This window comes from Trachemys scripta, chromosome 1 (genome assembly GCF_013100865.1).
Source record: "Trachemys scripta elegans isolate TJP31775 chromosome 1, CAS_Tse_1.0, whole genome shotgun sequence".
NCBI lineage: Eukaryota > Metazoa > Chordata > Testudines > Emydidae > Trachemys > Trachemys scripta.
Genome location: NC_048298.1, coordinates 210,468,400 through 210,486,527, shown reverse-complemented (window position 1 = coordinate 210,486,527; position 18,128 = coordinate 210,468,400). Strand labels below are relative to the sequence as shown.

General features: G+C 42.9%; 1 protein-coding gene across 6 annotated transcripts in view; it reads right to left on the bottom strand.

The window, feature by feature from the left end:
• PHKA2 (phosphorylase kinase regulatory subunit alpha 2) overlaps window positions 1-18,128 on the bottom strand; it is a 70,951-nt gene that overhangs the window by 36,465 nt on the left and 16,358 nt on the right. For all 6 annotated transcript variants that reach the window (XM_034755834.1, XM_034755824.1, XM_034755816.1 and 3 more), the window contains exons 8-18: window positions 16,429-16,527; window positions 15,966-16,112; window positions 15,687-15,740; window positions 14,964-15,086; window positions 12,394-12,489; window positions 10,457-10,564; window positions 9,237-9,315; window positions 7,401-7,535; window positions 2,736-2,845; window positions 1,537-1,681; window positions 808-886 (exon numbers count right to left, since the gene is read on the bottom strand). In XM_034755834.1, coding sequence (XP_034611725.1) covers window positions 808-886; window positions 1,537-1,681; window positions 2,736-2,845; window positions 7,401-7,535; window positions 9,237-9,315; window positions 10,457-10,564; window positions 12,394-12,489; window positions 14,964-15,086; window positions 15,687-15,740; window positions 15,966-16,112; window positions 16,429-16,527 — 1,175 coding nt within the window. The remainder of the gene's footprint in view (window positions 1-807; window positions 887-1,536; window positions 1,682-2,735; window positions 2,846-7,400; window positions 7,536-9,236; window positions 9,316-10,456; window positions 10,565-12,393; window positions 12,490-14,963; window positions 15,087-15,686; window positions 15,741-15,965; window positions 16,113-16,428; window positions 16,528-18,128) is intronic.

Sequence of the window (18,128 nt, the reverse complement as noted above, 5' to 3'; positions counted from 1 at the left end):
TAAATAATCACAGATCTGGTGGATGCTGTTGTACCTATTATTATTTATTTGTGTTATAGTAGTGCTTAGAGGCCCAAATCAAGGTCACAGCCCCATTGTGCAAGAAGCTGTACATACATATAGTAAGAGATAGAATTTTATCTTTCCGGAGCAGGAATGAATTCCCACAGAATGCTACTTGTTTAATGGAAAAAGGTTTAGCACCACTGAGACCATGGGTTCAGCCTCCTTTGACAAAAATTAAAAGCCACAGGTAGGATGTAAAGCTGATTTAAGGCTCCAAGAGATGCCAATAGTGGGAAACTAGTTTGGAAATAATAAACAAATAAGCATTACTTTTATTTATAACCTAATGGGAAGGGGGAGAGAGAGAGAGAGGGAGTGTACACACTTATGCATACATACACATATATAATGCACTTTTAATTTCAAAAATTTAGTACATATTTTAATGAAGATCACTGTTTTTTATACCATGTTTCTGAAAACCCACAAATCCCCAACATCCAATATTGATGCTTAATTAAGATTGAATTTCAAGCCTTGGAAATCTCAAAAGAACAATCTGTTAATAAAAATGATTGTTGTTAGATCTGTAGACCTGGTTCTGCTAAGAACTTTACATTGCTGTTATTTGTAGATCCAACTAGTGACTAATTTCCGTGTAACAATTCAGATTGAAATTCACCCCTATGGAGAGGGCTAGCACAAGGCCTATGAACCACTCAGATCTTCAAGACAGGGGGACTTAAATGGGACTTAATTCAAAGAAACAGTGGAATAATTGATTTTGGATAGTGACATTACCTTGCCCCTCCAAAATACCCATCGTCTAATTTTCTTATGGTTGCAAGCACTGCTGGATCAATGTCTGAGCCATCATCGACTAGAAAGAAACATGAAAATTTTATTTAGTTTGGGAACAAATGTCTATTTAATATTTTTAAATCACTTGACCATTTTAACATGATCAGTTTACTTGTAAGTAACCAAAATAGTTTTGATTTTAAAATGGATATTGAGTCACTGATTAAGATCCCAATTGAGTTTACACAGCTGTGTGTGACTGAGTCCTTAGCTGAACTGGGGACTAGTTTTAGTGTTTAGGAACATTTTTAAATATGGCCTGCAAGTAGATGAACTAGCTGAACTCTTCAACGCAAACTAGGGATAGGTTCAAGACGGAGGCCAAGAGTGCTATAAAGGCAGCACACAACTCTAACTTATTCAAAAGCATTGATAACAAGTTTCTTATAGAATTTATATCAAGTGTTTCTTAGACAGAAACAGGATGGGTACAGTGGGGAGATGCAAGGATAGAGAGGAGCGGTAAAAAACCCTTATAATTCCTCATAAATCATCATGTTGCCATTCAAATATGGCAGAAGCCAGAGGAAGTCGAACGTATTCTTAATGTTTAAAATGCAGAGAAACTAATGATAGACATGCAATCTGCTTGTTCCCAAATTCACCCTCCTACTCCTTCACAATAATCATTTATGCCTGGGATAGTCACAGAGATAAAATCAAATTTACTGAGCATGGTGTGGGTGATGGGAAAAGCGAGGGTTGGTCTTCCAGTCATCCTCCAGCAAGAGGTGAGGTAAGCCAGCTCTGTTCTGAGCATCTCCACAATCATCTGATTGTCTAGAGCCAGGTAGAAGTGGTGATGATCAGTAAACTGGGGAGCAGAAAACATGTAAGTTAAGTCTTTACCAGTGCTTGTATTCTTTCAGTTTTACCCCCTGATACTTGTATTCTTTCAGTTTTTTTTCATTTTCATTCCTTACGTCATGTATAAAAGCCCTATAGACATTGCTAGGCTGAAAAGGAAACAGCTCTAATTAACCTTGCCTTGCATGGTACTATAATGAAAATTTACTAGCCCAAGTATAAAATCTACTTTCCTGCCCTATACCATACAGACTGGTGATAATGAAAGAAATATTTCATTTGTCCATGAAAAAGAAATTATGAGAGCCCAGCAAATATGCGGTTATCGGCTTTATATCCACAGATGTGATTATCTGTGGACCATTTCTGCAGATCATGGATGGATGCAGATCCAAATTTTATATCCTTGCAGGGGTCTAATTATGAGCTCTGGGGGCAAGCACAACTTTCCAGGGATGAATTACAGCAATCTATAATAAGGCTGTACTTAGAAGTGTGTAATATTTTATTAAATGAATAAAAAGGACCATTTATTCTAAAATACAGGCTTTTTCTTGCAAACATATATTCAAAAGGACTTTTAAGAGAAAACAGAGAGAATAGATTTCCTTTCTGTAGCACTGCTGGCCATGGTGATGATAGAATGCACAGATCAGATTCCATGCTCCTGGAGGTTTATAATTCTTGACATGATAAAGTGGAACTACACTTTCAAGTGAAGTAATTAGTAGAAAGATTTATTAAGTGATCAGCTCTTCAGATAAACTATTTATCTCTCTCTCACTTTTTTTTTTTTTTTTTAAGCAGCCAGAATTGTGGTGAGGGCAGTGATTTTGTACTATTGATCTAGTGTGGTCTTCATAAGCCTATAGGAGCTGGGCTCTGCTTAGAGACAGAAAGGGCTGTATCAACATTACTATTTGGCTGCCATCCAACTTCTATAAAAGAGCAAAGCAAAGTACAGCTGCTTTATCAGTCCTGCTGGACCTAGAGTGGAGTCACAAAGAGAATCACTAGACATTAGGTAAGAGGAAGTTTTCCTATTGGCTTAACATGCTCACCTGAGGGGTAAAAGTAAATATTTGATTCCGTATCACATACAGTTTGGATGTTCCAAGCACACCAATATGTCGGTAAGGCCGGCCACTCAGGTTCATGTTCTTGTTTCGGCCTGTAAAAATGAAAAAGATCTAATCTAATATTTCCTTTTCTTCTCCAAGTATCTACAAGTATTTAAATCCTATTCATAATTTTCTGTTAAACGTGAACATCAAAGCTTCAGTCAGGAACACCTGTTATGTACAATAAGCAGAATTAGAGAATAGCTCCAATTGCTATGGTGTTAGCACCTATCTTAAAAGTTTTCTACGCACCCACTATCATAGGATCTGATCCTATAACACCACAATTCTGATTCTTTAGGAGCTGATTCAAAAGCCTTCTAAAATCAGTGGAAAATCTCCCATGGACGGACTTCAGTGGGCTTTGGATCAACCCCTATAAGAGCTCAGGGCTAGATTTTCAAAAGTACTCAGCAACCAGCTGCTCCCACTGAGTACACAAACTGAGCTCTGAAATCTGGCTCTCAATAGCTTACCGCAATTGCAGTATTTCGCTGTAAAGCATCTGAAGCACTAGAATTTTTTTTTTTTAAGTGATGGATCCATGAGAAGATAAGAAAGTTATAGCACATGCAAATGTGACACTTACATTCCCGGTTTCAACTATGTTTTCCTTTTTCAAATTATTTCTGCATCACAATTCTTTGCACTAAAAATTCTGTATTTACAAAAAATAACAACCAAATCAGTCGCATGCCACTGAGGAAGTTATGCAGATGTACACATGGAGGAGAAAATTCCTCAATTTCTTTTAAAATCTGAACAAAAAGGAACACAAGCCCTAAAAAGGGTATAACAAAGACAGGGATCAAACAAGAAATCAGCTGATAAAGCTATGAAGCTGTAGCTGGCATTTCATGCTGATGCTGGCTAGCCAAATGTTTACGGGGTAAAACGCCATATAGATTTGTATGGGAAAACAACACAAGGTATACATGAACAAACACTGATTTGTCAGGAAGTCAAATAAATCCATCTACAGTGAATGACAGGCAGCACTCCAAATGAAATAAGGTACGTTTCAAAAAAATGGAGAAAACCTCATGCTGTATCAAACATCACAAGTAGCTGGCAATCCCGGTCTTTAATATAACAATTTTAATTCTTCTCCTCTGAATTCAACCACTGAATTGAGTGTAGAAGAGAACCCTCTCCTTCACAGCTGTGCCCTCTCCCTTCCCAGGACTGCACATAGCACTTTTTTGTTTTTGCTGAGTCAGACACAAATATAACCAAAGCACATCTGTCATCTTTAGGAAAAAGCAAATCCCAGCTACTCGATGAGAGCTTGACCCTGCAAAGGTCTCGCTGAAGCCATGAGAGTTGCGAGTGATCAGCACTTTGCAGAATTAAGCCCTTAAATTCTGCCTCAGGCACAGATACTGTGTCTACAGTATCCAGCAGATTACACTACCCACACAGAGAAGGAGGACTTCACCCACTTCAATAATTCTACAGAAGCCTTATGTCACCTACAAAGTTTTCCAGTTTCAACAGATGGACTCTCCCTGCTAGACGATTAAATACATTCTTGAGAAGGAAATAAAAGTTATTAAATCCACTGGGCCAGATTCACTTCAGGAGTCCAACTCGTGCAAGCATCTGGATGTGAGGCCCCTAGCATAGCAGCAGAAAGACCACCAGGGTGGGGAGCAGTGACACAAGCCACCCACAACTGCTACCTAGCGTCTGAGAGCCAGCTCAGCCCTATAAACCCACACCACCCTCCAGCTGGAATGAATCCCTATTCTGACATAGTGGTCCCATGAGTGCAGAGGGATACACATGGCCACTCTTCCCTTCATTGCAGGCATTTATCTGGCCCACCACGTGCAGTGACATCAGGGAGGGTATTATTCTTCATTCTAGCCAAGGGACCAAGCTGAAGTCCCTTTTGTACCTTTAAAGTCTTTGGCCTCTGCAGCAGGCAAACATAACCCCCACGCTTTCCCCAAACCGCCCCCATGATGGGAGGGATCGCCACTGCAGAATGAACCAGCAGGTTCTGAACTCAGATCTTCAAATCCTTGGAAGGGAAGGGAGTTGGAAGGAGGGATCACCAGGAGGCCAGAACCATCTTCACAGAGCTCTCAACATGCAGCTCTCAGATAATATGGCTCCACTAGAGGGGATCCTCAATGCCCATGTACCCCTGGTTTAAGGGCTCCCATGAAAGCGGTTTCTGGAAAGCAAAGGGGACTTTCAGCTGTATTACATTTTTCATTTCGGCTTTCCCAAAGATCATGGGGTTGGAGTGATGCGTGTATTATTAAACACATTACAGACCTTGACCTTCCTTTCCCTGCAGTCCCCATCCCCAGAGTGAGTTCTCTACAAGTCAGGAAGGAGCCGATGATGCCAAAATAGTACATGATTCCCCTTCCACTGAGCAGGGGTAGATCACAGCACAGAGGGAGAATAATCTACAATTGCTGACAAAGCAGTCATTGTTAAAACATCAACAACATTGCTTCAAGTTAGCCTACTCAACCTTCTGCAGACAGAGATGAGAATTAATTTTATCCCTCCCTGCCTCTTTTTCCTCCTAAGCAGTGTGGGTGATTTCTTCATGTAAAATATATACACCTCTACCCCAATATAACGCGATCCTTGGGAGCCAAAAAATCTTGCCGCGTTATAGGTGAAACCGCGTTATATCGAACTTGCTTTGGCCTCAAGCATCTCCGTTATTAATAGTCAGCAAATAACCCCCACCTACTTCCCGCCCCAACTGACCCATCCAACCCCCCCCCGTCCCTAATCACCCCCAGGATTCCTACGCTGAGCCACGCACCGCACCAGGATAGGCGCTAGGACCTGGGGAGCCGGCGCACGGAAGCGCTCACACTTGCTCGACCACATCAGCTGGGGCGAGCCCCGCGGGGGTAGGGCACTGGCCCGGCAGCCGCTGCCCTGTCCGCGGAGTGCGCCCAGCCTGGAGCGGCAGCTGAGCCTGCGAGGGGGAGCAGGGCAGGCAGCCTCGTCCGAGGTGCCTGCATGCACCTGGTCCCTGCCCCGTGCCCACGCGGTGCCGGGGGAGGGTGAGCCACCGGTGGGCGGCTCCTGCTGTGCATGCCTGCACTCAGCCCGTCTCTCCTCCTCTGCAGAGCCCCACGCAGCCCGTCTCCGGTGAGGACGCTGCGGCCAGCTGTCTGCCGGGGCGCACGGAGCCCCTGACTGCAGGTAGTGCGGCGCTATGGACCCGAAGAGCCCGCCCGGCGCTGCTGCGAGTGGGGCGCAGCCTGCCAGCTGGGCCCGCTGTGTGCCAAGCCCTCCAGCGCCAGGACAGGGGCACCTGCACGGCGCCGTCTAGGACGGGCACCTCTCCCTGCCCTGGATCCGCAACTTCCCCACGTGGACCAGTCTTCCCCAACTTCTCAGCGCCGGCTGGAGCCCGTGTGACGTTCCCCTGCACTGCAGCTCCCCTCCTCAGGCTGCGGCTCCCCCCTGCTCCCTGTCCCCTGACCTCCCCCCGAGACCCTCTGCCCCTTATCCAACCCCTCGGCCAGGCACCCTTAACACACAGTGTGTCAGAGCCAGACACGCTGACGCGCGTCGGAGCCAGACACGCTGACGTGCTGATCCGCCGGAGCACGCAGCCCCGCCCCCCAGAGCGCTGTTTTACTGCGTTATGTCCGAATTTGTGTTATATCGGGTTGCGTTATATCGGGGTAGAGGTGTACTTTATGAGATTTATTTATATCTCTGCTCAAGGCCCAACATCTTAAAACGAGCATCTGAATTTTGAGTTGCTTATCTGGGTCACTGAACACCACCTGAGGTTTCCTCACACACTACTTATAAGCCGGATTCCCAATGGGAATATCAAAAGGGTGGCACTGAATACTGCCCACTATGAATTTCCCTGCCTGTGATGGAGAGGATTTGCCATTCCTGATCCACTCTCATACTGGACTTAACATTGAAAAATAACGTCCATGACGATACCAAGCAAATCTGTGAGCGGTTTGAACCAGGTGAAATATTTGTTTCTGTGCATCTATTATGCTTTACAAAGCGCCCAATCTCCCCTGGAAGGGAGTGTCAAAGGACCCCAAGGTTGAAGTTCAAGGGGATTTAGATGCATAACTTCAGGCTCTTTCCAAAAACCCAGCCTGTATCTAGAATTAGCCCCTGCAGAGAACCAACTTCTGAAACTCCATTGGAATAGAGCATATAGAAACCACTATGTTGGCCGCCAGCTCACAAAGTGAACATATTCTTCTAATAGATCCCTTACCTAAGGCATCAATTCATATTAGTATATTCATTACTAGTTTTTACTTTAGGTGCTGTATATTTCACCACCACATGCACGCAACATATAAAAAGTTAAAAGGATTCTGGAAGCAAACAAAGAAAAAGAAACAACGAGGAGTTTGGTGCCTGAAGAAGTGGGTTTTTTTTACCCACAAAAGCTTATGCCCAAATAAATCGGTTAGTCTTTAAGGTGCCACCGGACTCCTTATTGTTTTTGTGGATCCAGACTAACACGGCTACCCCCTGATAAATAAAAAAGAAAGAAATGGGGGCAGGGGAAGTGGAAAAGAAAAAGAAATTAGGTTTCACAACCACCACCATATACTTCTAAATTCCAGCACCTACCAAGCTTGGCATAAAGGTGACTCAGGATCCGTGCTGGCTGCACTCGGATTGGATAGATGTCTGTAATGCTCTGAACACTGATTCCATGGTGTCTCAAGATTTCCTTAATTTCATTTGATTCTGCCAAGACAGTTACTGTACAACAGAAAAGAATAGCTGAATTATTTTAACCAGAATCATTCTCCTTTACTCTGACATCACCCATCATTGCTATTTACCCACCACGTGGGTGTCTAAAAATGCTAAAGGTTGTATTCTTTCTTGATTTGCCAACCCCAGTTATACCACTGGGGGTGCAAGAACGTGCAGAACAGCATTTGGCATTTAATTTCCCCAGATTTCTCAGCTTCCCTCCTCCCCACAAGATGTCGCTGTAAGACACTGTAGTAAGCCAATTTATCTGTGTCAGTGAGATACGTATGCTATGAACGCTATTTATTATTTCTATAGCAGCAGCATGCATGCACCCTATCAGGATCAGAGCCCTGCTGTGATAGGTGCTGTACAAATACAGAGGAAGACCCCACCCCAAGGAATTTACAATCTAAGGCCCTGATCTTGCAGAATGCTCTGTGTGGGGTTTTGCAAATGTGGGTCAGTTTGCTGGGTCGGGATCTAACAACCTAGTACAGACTTGCTAGTTAATACTATTGCATTCATGAATACCGACAAAAAGTGAATTTTAAATTTGCAACCATGAATATCTGTACTGGAAGTGAACGCTATGAAGTTTCCTCTAAAGGAACAGAAACAGTCCCAGAAGGAGACACCGTCACTGGTAAGAGAACACTCCTCCCCTAAGGTGTCAGTTTGGATGTGCACGCAGGATCTGTGCAACAATCCCACAGCTAGTTCTGGGGGAGAGCTAGAGCTGTAAACCACAGGCTCTGTGGTATTTGCAGAGATAAACTGGACAGATGGTAGCTAAGGTCACAAGCGGCAGGGAGGAAGGAGGGATGAAGGCTGCTCCTGACAATCCAGGCTCCTGACTGCTTCTCAAGGGCTGCACAGATGGGCAGTGGAAGAGCCTTTATCCCTTGATCAGCTTCACACTGCTGCCAGGTATCTGCTACATCCCCCTAATCTCACCTTTCTGGCTGCTACTCCCACTGAGGAAAGGAGCAGGTTCCTGGCAGTGGTACTGGGGCCGCTCAGGGGATAAAGTCTCTGTCCCTGCCTCTCTTGGACATACTTAAGTAGTGGCTGTAAGCCTGGCATGTCAGCAGCAGAAGCCTGCCTGCCTGCCTGGTACTAGCTAGTTCATCCACAACCTCCAATAAGTGACTGGGTTTGGGGATTCCCGCATTAGGAAGCCATTAGGATGGTCTTGGGCTCTCCTTCTGCTCCCACCACACTTGGTTCCTTATGTGAAGCTCTCTGCACTTCCCCTATGTCACAGCAACTGGCACGCTGTCAGATCTGCCCTGTCATCATCCTGGAGCATGCCCAGACCTGCCTTTTCCCCAGGAATTGGATGCGGGGCTGGGAATCTGGCAAATTCAATCTTAAACTGCTAATGAAAGAGCTTTAAAAACAGTAATAAATTGCAGTAAGCGCCTCCTCATGAAAAAAGCAGGCACAATAAAAAACTCCACACCCCCAGTTTCTCTGTCTCAGATATCATCACCAGGGTATCCACATGCCATGCACAAATTAAGAAACATTGAGCATGCCCAGCAGTGTAGCACTGCATAGCGACCTGCCCCTCCTCCTTCACTTCACTAGTCGGAGCTTTTTTATTTATTTATTTTTAATTCTGCCTTTCTGTCTTGAGAGGGTAGAACCACCCTTTAGCCCATCTTTCCACCAAAATGTAACAAACATGAAATCACTCACCTTGCACCACAACATCAGGTTTAAAAGCAGTTGAAAATCTCCTATGTAAGGGATCAATTTCACCAGTAACTAGAAACCCCTGGGATAAAACAGAAAAAGAAAGAACCCAAGTAAGCTGCCTTTACCATCCAGTCCAGTTATAGGGGATCCTCATGATAATCGTCAAACTTCTACAAATGTAACATAAAACATCTCTGTCCCCTATTTTACTCTGCAGTATTTTCAGTAAAAACGTTAGTTTTAATTTAAAAAAAAAAAAAAACTGCAGGAAAGGTGTTTATTGTCAGGACTGAAGTCAATCTGTGTTCCCACCTTTCACATGATAGAGCGAGAGCACCTGCACATTATTTGGTTGCTTCTGTCATTTTTTGACACTGGAAAGTTAACCCTTTACTGAGTCTTTATTGGGCTCAGTCAAGGACTGAGGTGAATCTCAGAAGACTGGATGTTCAGTACAGTTAGATAAGCACTTGAAATGCCTACGTAAAGCTATGGAAGGGTCTCCCCTGCCTCACGCGCTCCAGAGTAATCTCTAGCGCCTTCCTCGTGACCAACCCCTTTCCTATGATCCCTCTCAAGCTCTTGACTTTCCTCATATCCCTAAGATTGGTGGCAGAGTCCAGCAACAGATGTGGCCAGTCCGCTGCTTGGTCCTACTGCCTGGCCCTTTCCACTTTCACAGCAGTTTGGGAGCCTGCCCATTAGTCTTAGCCCAGAATGCCTTGCAATGTTCTCTGCCAAGGAAAACCAAGCGTGTACAATGTGTGTAGTTCACAAGAGACATGCATACATGGAGACTAAACAATGCTTTAACTGAAACACTCTTTGTATCCACAGGAGAAACCCAGATAACAAATCTCTTGCTCCACAAGTTGAAAATTTCCTTACAATGACGACATTTCATGTAGCATATAAAAACAAGATATGCTTGGGTTTTCAGAGATACCTTTTTGCTTCACTCTATGAAAATGTAAGGTAAGAGATGGACTGAAATGAAGTCAGCTGTAGGTCAAAGGGAACAAACACTTTCTAACTAATTTAAGTTGGATAGAGAAACTGACAGAAACACCACTTCTGCCAACTCACAGATATGATTCTGCCATGAAATATACTGCATCCAGTTGACACTGACTGAGCAGGCTGGACTGGGCAGTACTCAGAGTTCAGTGCATCTCAAGATGAACTGAAAGATTAACTCGCTGGTTTTATAGATAAATTACCTCGGCTAATAGGGAACTGAGGATGTATAAAGACTGGCCCCACAGATGAGGCAACTTTCCGCCTGGGAGACGATCCACTGAGTGAGGATTTTCATACTCCTCATCCACCTGCCAACAAACATAAGCAAGAGATAAGCCCTACCTGGTTATAAGAGATACCGCAGACCATGTGTTTCAAAATACTTTGTGCTGTTAAGGATCTGCACCTTTTAGATTTTTAACTTGCCATCATTAGTTACGATGTATTAGTCCCTCCCACCCTGCTTCCACCTCCTAGATTGCAGGCTCTTTCAGATTGCATGCCGACCTTTGAACAATGCCTAACCCAGCAGAGCCCCCATACTGACCAGGACTTTTGGACATGAATATAATATAATCATTTACACTTCCATGTTTTATTCTTCTCACTCCTATTGCTTCCTTCCCCTCCTCCCCCCGATGGCTCTGAATCGATTTTGGATCTCCTTTCTGATCCCCTGCCAGGTAACCCTTGTATACTACTGATGCAGGCCCACCTTAGCTTCCTGGAATGAAAGCTGCACATGCACCCTCAAAGTATACACTATCCTACCATTACTGTGTTTGGAAAGACGCTTCACAAGGAAAGAAATGGGGAAGTCTGTGATTAAAAAAAGGCCATTAATTTATTTGCAGAGCAATATAATGGTGACTTGATGAGAGAGAGAGAGAAAGAGAAGGGGGGGGGAAATACTAGAGAATTTTATAATACGAGAGGCTTTGTAAGATGTGATCTGACACAAAAGAGGTTAGGCAAAGCCCACCCTACCAACTTCTTGAAATCCCTACCAGATTTACACTGTTTCCAGCTGCAGGCCACAAGAGAGGTTCAGTGCTGTGCTTGCACATAGCAGGTAGGGAGATACATCTATACTCTTATTTAGCTTCAGATTTGTAAAGAAGACTGGAGATGTCAACACTTCATCTTTAAATATGTTGGTCTGCACTGGATTTAATGTCCTTAGTCAATGAGGACTGGGAAGTTTTGGAATAGGAGGGAGAGGCTAGCCTAGCAGGAAGGAATTTGATAGGTTAGTAGCTCGAACTGGCAAAGGGCTCAGGCTGGCTGGGTTTGTTGATCAAGAAATGGATCAGGTGATCCCTAACACCAAAGTTAAAAAAATCTGATTTATCTGGAATTTATCTCGGACATTCAGGTTTTGAAAAAACACACTGATGATAAACACAATATAAGAGGCAGGGCAGAGTTACTTTATTTCTTTGCAGGGGATCTGTTCTCATTTCAAGGTAGGGAGGGATAGCTCAGTGGTTTGAGCATTAGCCTGCTAAACCCAGGGTTGTGAGTTCAATCTTTGAGGGGGCCACTTAGGGATCTGGGGCAAAATCAGTACTTGGTCCTGCTAGTGAAGGCAGGGGGCTGGACTCGATGACCTTTCAAGGTCCCTTCCAGTTCTAGGAGATGGGATATCTCCATTAATTATTATTATTATTAGACAGATTTGTTACATTTATCCCCTTGCAATGGCAAAAAAAAAAAAAAAAGGAAAAGGAAAAAAGAAACTAAAAACAACAATGTTGCAAAACAATTGTCCTTGTTTTTTTCTTTTGACAAATTTCTAATCTGGAATTGTTTTGACTTTAGCTTTAATACGTTCACATGCACTCAGATAAAAAATGGACTCCATCATATTTTTGTGCCTCTTTCATAACTGTCATATCAGACACCTACCCATCTGGAAACATAAAAATTTACCAGAGTCTTATCAATGGGAGCTGTGAGGTCTTTTTTAATTTAAAAAGTCAAAGCCACTGCACAATCATTTTAGTTAAGTATAGGAAGTGACAAAGGCATTTCTCATACTGCAAACCTATATTTAACTACAGGAAATGATCATGCTGATACTTATTTTGATATCTGCACTTCGAAAGCTACAAGAGGTGCTGCATTGTCAGAATACCTTGTCTGGAGGGACAGTATACAACTCTGGCATCAGAAGAATTCCATTCTTTTCTCTAATAATTATTCCCTCCAGGGCCTCTCTGTACTCTTGAACCTGGGGAGAAAAAAAAAGGGGGGGGGTAGAGAAAGCTCATATCGCCTTAAAAAGAGAGGAGAGAAGCTAATGTTGTACAGCATGAAAAGAACAATGCTGAAATCTTAGAACTAGCTAATAAATCCGCTATAAATAATTCTAGGCCTGACTCAAGACAGTACAGCAGTGAAGAGATTATAACGTGCTGCCAAACGGAAGACCTGGATTCATATTCTAGACTCAGTTTCTGGATCGGTGAGCAAAAAATCCTTATTTTAAAAATAAGGATAGTTCAGTGATAGCATAAATTCTCAATCCGGGGAGGGGGGAGAAATCACCTCCAAGAAAGTCACGACTTTGCTCCTTTTCTTTACAGCTTATATGGGAACAGGGAGTCCTCAAAACTTTTCTCTGCTGTAACTAGGGTGACCAGATGTCCTGTTTTTAAAGGGACAGTCCCATTTTATGGGACTTTTTCTTATATAGGCGCCTATTACCCCCCGCCCCCTGTCACGTTTTCTCACAGTTGCCATCTGGTAACTCTTGCTGTAACATGGTTCACAATATGGAAAAGCTTGTGGACCGCTAAGGAAGAAATTATATTTTTAGATTCCCTTTCAATAAGCCAATACAATTTGTCATTCTAAAAAGCATGCGGTGACCTCTTATGTACAAAGAATAACCATGGTTACTTGTTTTAAACGTGCAGCTTGAATGACAAAATGGTTAGACACTTGTTTCTGACCCATATCTCTCCTGTGTGCCCAAAGCATTCATTTGATTCATTCTCCCCCATTCTTCATCTAGATTCAGGGAATCTATTTTGCCGTTCAGACATCTTCCAGTGTCAGCTGTATCAGGTTTTCCAAGATTATATAATCCAAAATGCATTTGATTTGAGATTTTATTCACTAGTTTTGTTGAACTTCCCATTTAAAATTAATGATGTGTCCCCATTAAGTTGTGGGGAAGAGAGAAAAAAAAGGAGCTTTTTCATTGGTTTATTGACTGGCTTTTACTTTCAAAAATAAGTAAAACAAAAGAAGTATACATTGTACAGCTTTTGACTTTCTCAGAATCCTTTGGCGAGATTCATAACTGGAATCTGAATCGGAGTAGAACCCATCTAAAATTCTACCATTCCTGGGGGATAAAAAGACTATAAAAAGAAAATAAAAACACAAGTAAAAAATATCTTTGAAAGCAAGGGAAAGCTTTCTTTAGAGATATTCAAATGACTAGGGCTCTGGTAACACAGATATCGCCATGCTGGATAAGGCCAGTGATCCATTACTCTAGTGTCTTCCTGCCAAGATCGGACAACATCAGAAGACACTACAAGAAACCCCGTAACGGATAATTACACAATAACCTGCTTGCAGGGGAAGTTGCTTCTTGACCACAAGAAGTTAGTGGTTGGCTTATGTCCTGAAGCATAAGGGTAAGTGGCTATTCTCTTGGTATTCAAATATGTCTAGTCCTACTTTGAATCCTATTAAGCTTTTAGCCTCAGTGATATCTTGCAGCAATAAATTCCACAGGTTAATTTTGCATTTCCTCTAAAGAAGCTGTGCTGGTGTTTTTCTATTGTACTATAGCCATCTAGGTGTTTCATAATTCTTTCTCTACCTATTCTTTCACTCCATTTACGTACAAAGTACTGAAATGAGGCTTGCTGGTCAGTGATTCCCAGCATCACCCCAGTGCCCTTTTTTAATGAGAGTACAACATTTGGCCCCCTTTCAGCCACCTGTACACTATGTGATTTTAATCATACTTGTGTTAGTTCCTCAGCCTCTTAATTCTTGAGTTTCTTCAAAACTCTTGAATTGATACAATCTGGTCTGAGTGACTTGTTGCTATATAATTTAACAATTTCCCATAGCACCTCCTTGAAATGGTGATCATTAAAAGGCTGGCAACTTGACACTCCTGGAGTGGGAGTGCTTGAATCAACAATGAAAGATAATTAAACTACTCATTCCATCAGCAGAAGAGAAGCTCTTCACAGGGGCCAATCCTAAGGCACAGAGGCCTGTAGACACAATAGATCGGGTTTGCAGATGCCAAGCACAGCACTGGGGAAAAAAGGTCAGGCTGCTGGGAGCTCACTCTGACAGAGAAGGGGTATCAGATGTGGATGGTGAATCATTGCTATGCAGATCCATTTGACATTGCCCCTGGAAAATATCTCCAGGGGTTTTTGCGACTGTAAGCAAGCTACAGAATGGCTCCATTGCTGCTTCACTGCCCACGATGGGGGGAGAGGATTCCTTCCTCTGGCTTCCCACAGCACCTCCCATGCACAGTCCATCTCGTCAGGCACTATGGAAGGAATTTCCCTAAAACAGCCAACACTGGGATCCAGTGGGGAAAGTAGTCCAGGGGGATTTACTCAGAAACAAGGAAAAATAACGGACAGTCCAAACAAGCACAGTAACAGCCATACTGCTTCTCCATTCCAGCCTAACTGAAGCAGTTTGCTCCTTCCTTACCTGAATTTTGTCCCCATTAAACACTCCATCAATTAGGAAGTACGTCCAGAACACTGGCCACTCACATTCTATATTCTCAAACAGTTTGAGCTCAGCAGGATCATAGTGTAACCTGTTTGGATCCTAAAAATCAAATCATATTCATTTAATATTCTGTACATGATATGAACAGACATGTGTCACACCTAACCCCTCTAAAACCAAAGGAAATATAGGATAAAGCCACACACCTACATTTATCACCTTTTCTACTCACATATATGTACCCACACATACTCAACCAAACCCCTATGCAATCCCAGAAACCTAGATCTTATCAAGATCACTTTTGCTCTGCTTTGATGACTGTGTGCATGTGGAATTAATCTTTATTCCCTGTTGGTTGTGGTTTTGAGTGTGCTATTATCTCCCCTTAGGAACCATAACCAGTTATAAAAAAATATGTTTGGTTTTGATATTAGAATGGCAAATTATGTTTTCCTGTTGTTAATAATTGTTTTTCTATCATCTAATCTCCTTTGGCCAGGGTTCATTATCAGTGTGGACGTGTTGATCTTTGGATTGTATAACACTGTGTACTCTTCCTGACGATGCAGAATCTTAGCTATGATACAGGCTATCACTTTATGTAGCACAAAATTAACAAAACAGGCATGAAATTTTGATAAATTTGGGTTAAAAAAAATCTTCAAAATGACTACTGAAAATCGGTAGAAGTAGGACCTCTCTTGGTGTTTTATATCCATCTCGAAGGAAGCGAGAGCAGCCATAACGCCCCTGTGGGGAAAAAATAACATTCCTGAAAAAGTTGACATTGCATAATAGAAGTTCTTTTTTATTTTATATTACTTCTGGGGAGGGAAGAGCTACGTCTTCCTCCTACTCACACCCACCGTGCCCTGCAATCTTTCAGCTAACTGGCAGGAGAAGACAACTCAATTTATTACCTCCTCTCCTCGCAAGCAAACAGACCAAGAAAAAAAAAAAAAAAAGAACTCTTACTTGCAGTTTGGTGAGGATTTCACTTTTGGTTGCATTAACAACGTTCACGTCTTCCACTGCAAAAGCTGGGTAAGAAATAATGGACAAGAGTCCAGCATCAATCTCCTTTGACGTGGATGCCCTTGGCAACATGGAGTATAGAATAGACTGAGCAAAATACAGAGAACAAAATTCGTCAAACAATCAGCCTCATTCAAGGGATTATATCAGATGCAAAAAGAGCCCATAACCAGTGTTCAAAAAAAGTTGGGAACTTATTGAATGAGAACTATTTAAACGGGAATGGTCAAAGTTACTCATTGGCGGCAGGTAACCTACTCTACATAGGATACACAGTGTATTGTGTGAAATTGTATGCTAAAGTTCTGGTTTCGCTTAATCAACATTTTCTACAAGCAGGGTGCTTGTCACTGGCTCGTTTGTGCTCCCTTATAGCAAAGACACCTTGAAGGCTGCTCTTTACCTGGCAATGTTCAACTTCATCAGGAAGGACGTGAATCACAGACTTGGACCCCCCATGGGCTCCAAAAAGGTCTAGTTCATCAATTGCTTCCAGGGCAGCCTTCAGAAACAAAGACACATGTCAATCCAGATTTGTACACTTCCCGCCTGATCCAATGCCCATTCAAGACAACGGAAAGATGCCAATTGATTTCAATGACTTGTGGATTGGGCTCTTACACACTTGATAAGAAAACGTGGGAACTTCTGACCTCACTCTTTTAGAAAAGAGTCCTATTTATGTATTTAGATTTAAGCAAACCTAAGATGACTCCTCCCACTTTCCATTAGTTAAAAATGCAATGCATAACAATCAACCCATCTCTACTGAATCAAGAAAATATTGCCAAAGAATCCCATATCCCACCGCTCCTGAAGTGCCCATTCAAAAATATGGGCTTTACCGCACACCTCAAGGTCAACAGACCGAGGCTATTTCAGTCCAAGGGAGGATTATCATATCCTTCTAGTTCAGCTGCTACAGTCGTAAGAAGGAACAGGGGAGAGGAGGAATATTTCCAGTGAGGTGGGCTCCTCTGAGAGAGCTGCAGAAGCATCTCCAAAATTGATGATGGGGACAGATGGATCTATACCAAAGGGGCTGTGAAATCTGTAACTCCGCCGGGGTGGGGATCTTGGACCTGCAATGAGGAGGGACAAAGAGACAGCTGATGCCTGGAGCTCAGGAGCCAGGCCGGCAGAGCTGTACTTCTCACAGAGCTCTCTCCAGGAGCTGACATCAACAGAGTTACACCAGAGGTGACTAGGTCTCCTTTTCTGTTTTCACCCTAGGTATTCACTGCAGTGCAAATTGATTTCTGACACAAGCAGCATACAAGTAGAGAACATAACCCTTTCTATCTTGTTCTTTCTGGAGACACGGATACATAAAACCCTGCAAAGCTAATATCAGCAGTGTTATTGCCAAGCTCTGAAACTATGAATAGCATCTCTCTACTGGTCTGCTGTATAGATCAGTAGGTCAGTGTTTGCTGACAAGAATTTCCTGTAGGGGAATTTACAGCTGGACCCAGGGGAGACTTAAAGGCGAGCAAGCATGTACAGAGCCCATCAAGAAACCATGATCCATGCTGCACTGCTGCCATGGGAATAGTTATCCTCCACTTTGCATTTCCCTTCCTTACCTCTTGTATTTGTAGTGAAAGAGAGTAAATGTATTGAATGAAGAAAACCAAATTTCCTTTTGTTTAGCAGCGGGTTGCTTTGCTCCCCCACACATGCAAACACAGAAGATTGTTCAGCTAAAAACAAACATGCATTTTTCCTCCTGCAGTGCAACATCAGCCAGATATCTCACTCCCAGCAGGGATATACTGCACAGCGCTCTCTCCAGTACTGACAGTGGTCAGTACAGATTTTTTAAAGGAAGGCACAAGACAATAATGGAGCAAGCTTAATCCAACGCCCATCAACATTTGGTTGGTCTACAGTGAGAGCATGCAGAATTCTCCCTCTTACTATCTAATGTGTCTGCAGATGTCTCAGTATCCATATAAATCCTTTTTTTGAACTCTACTTATAGGGCTCCTTATAATCCATTTTGAAAACCTACTAGGCTCTTGGCCTCAAGTTATTTGGTGGCAGTGAGTTCCACAGATTAATTAGGCACTGTGTAAAAAAGTGGATTGTCGGTTTTAAGTT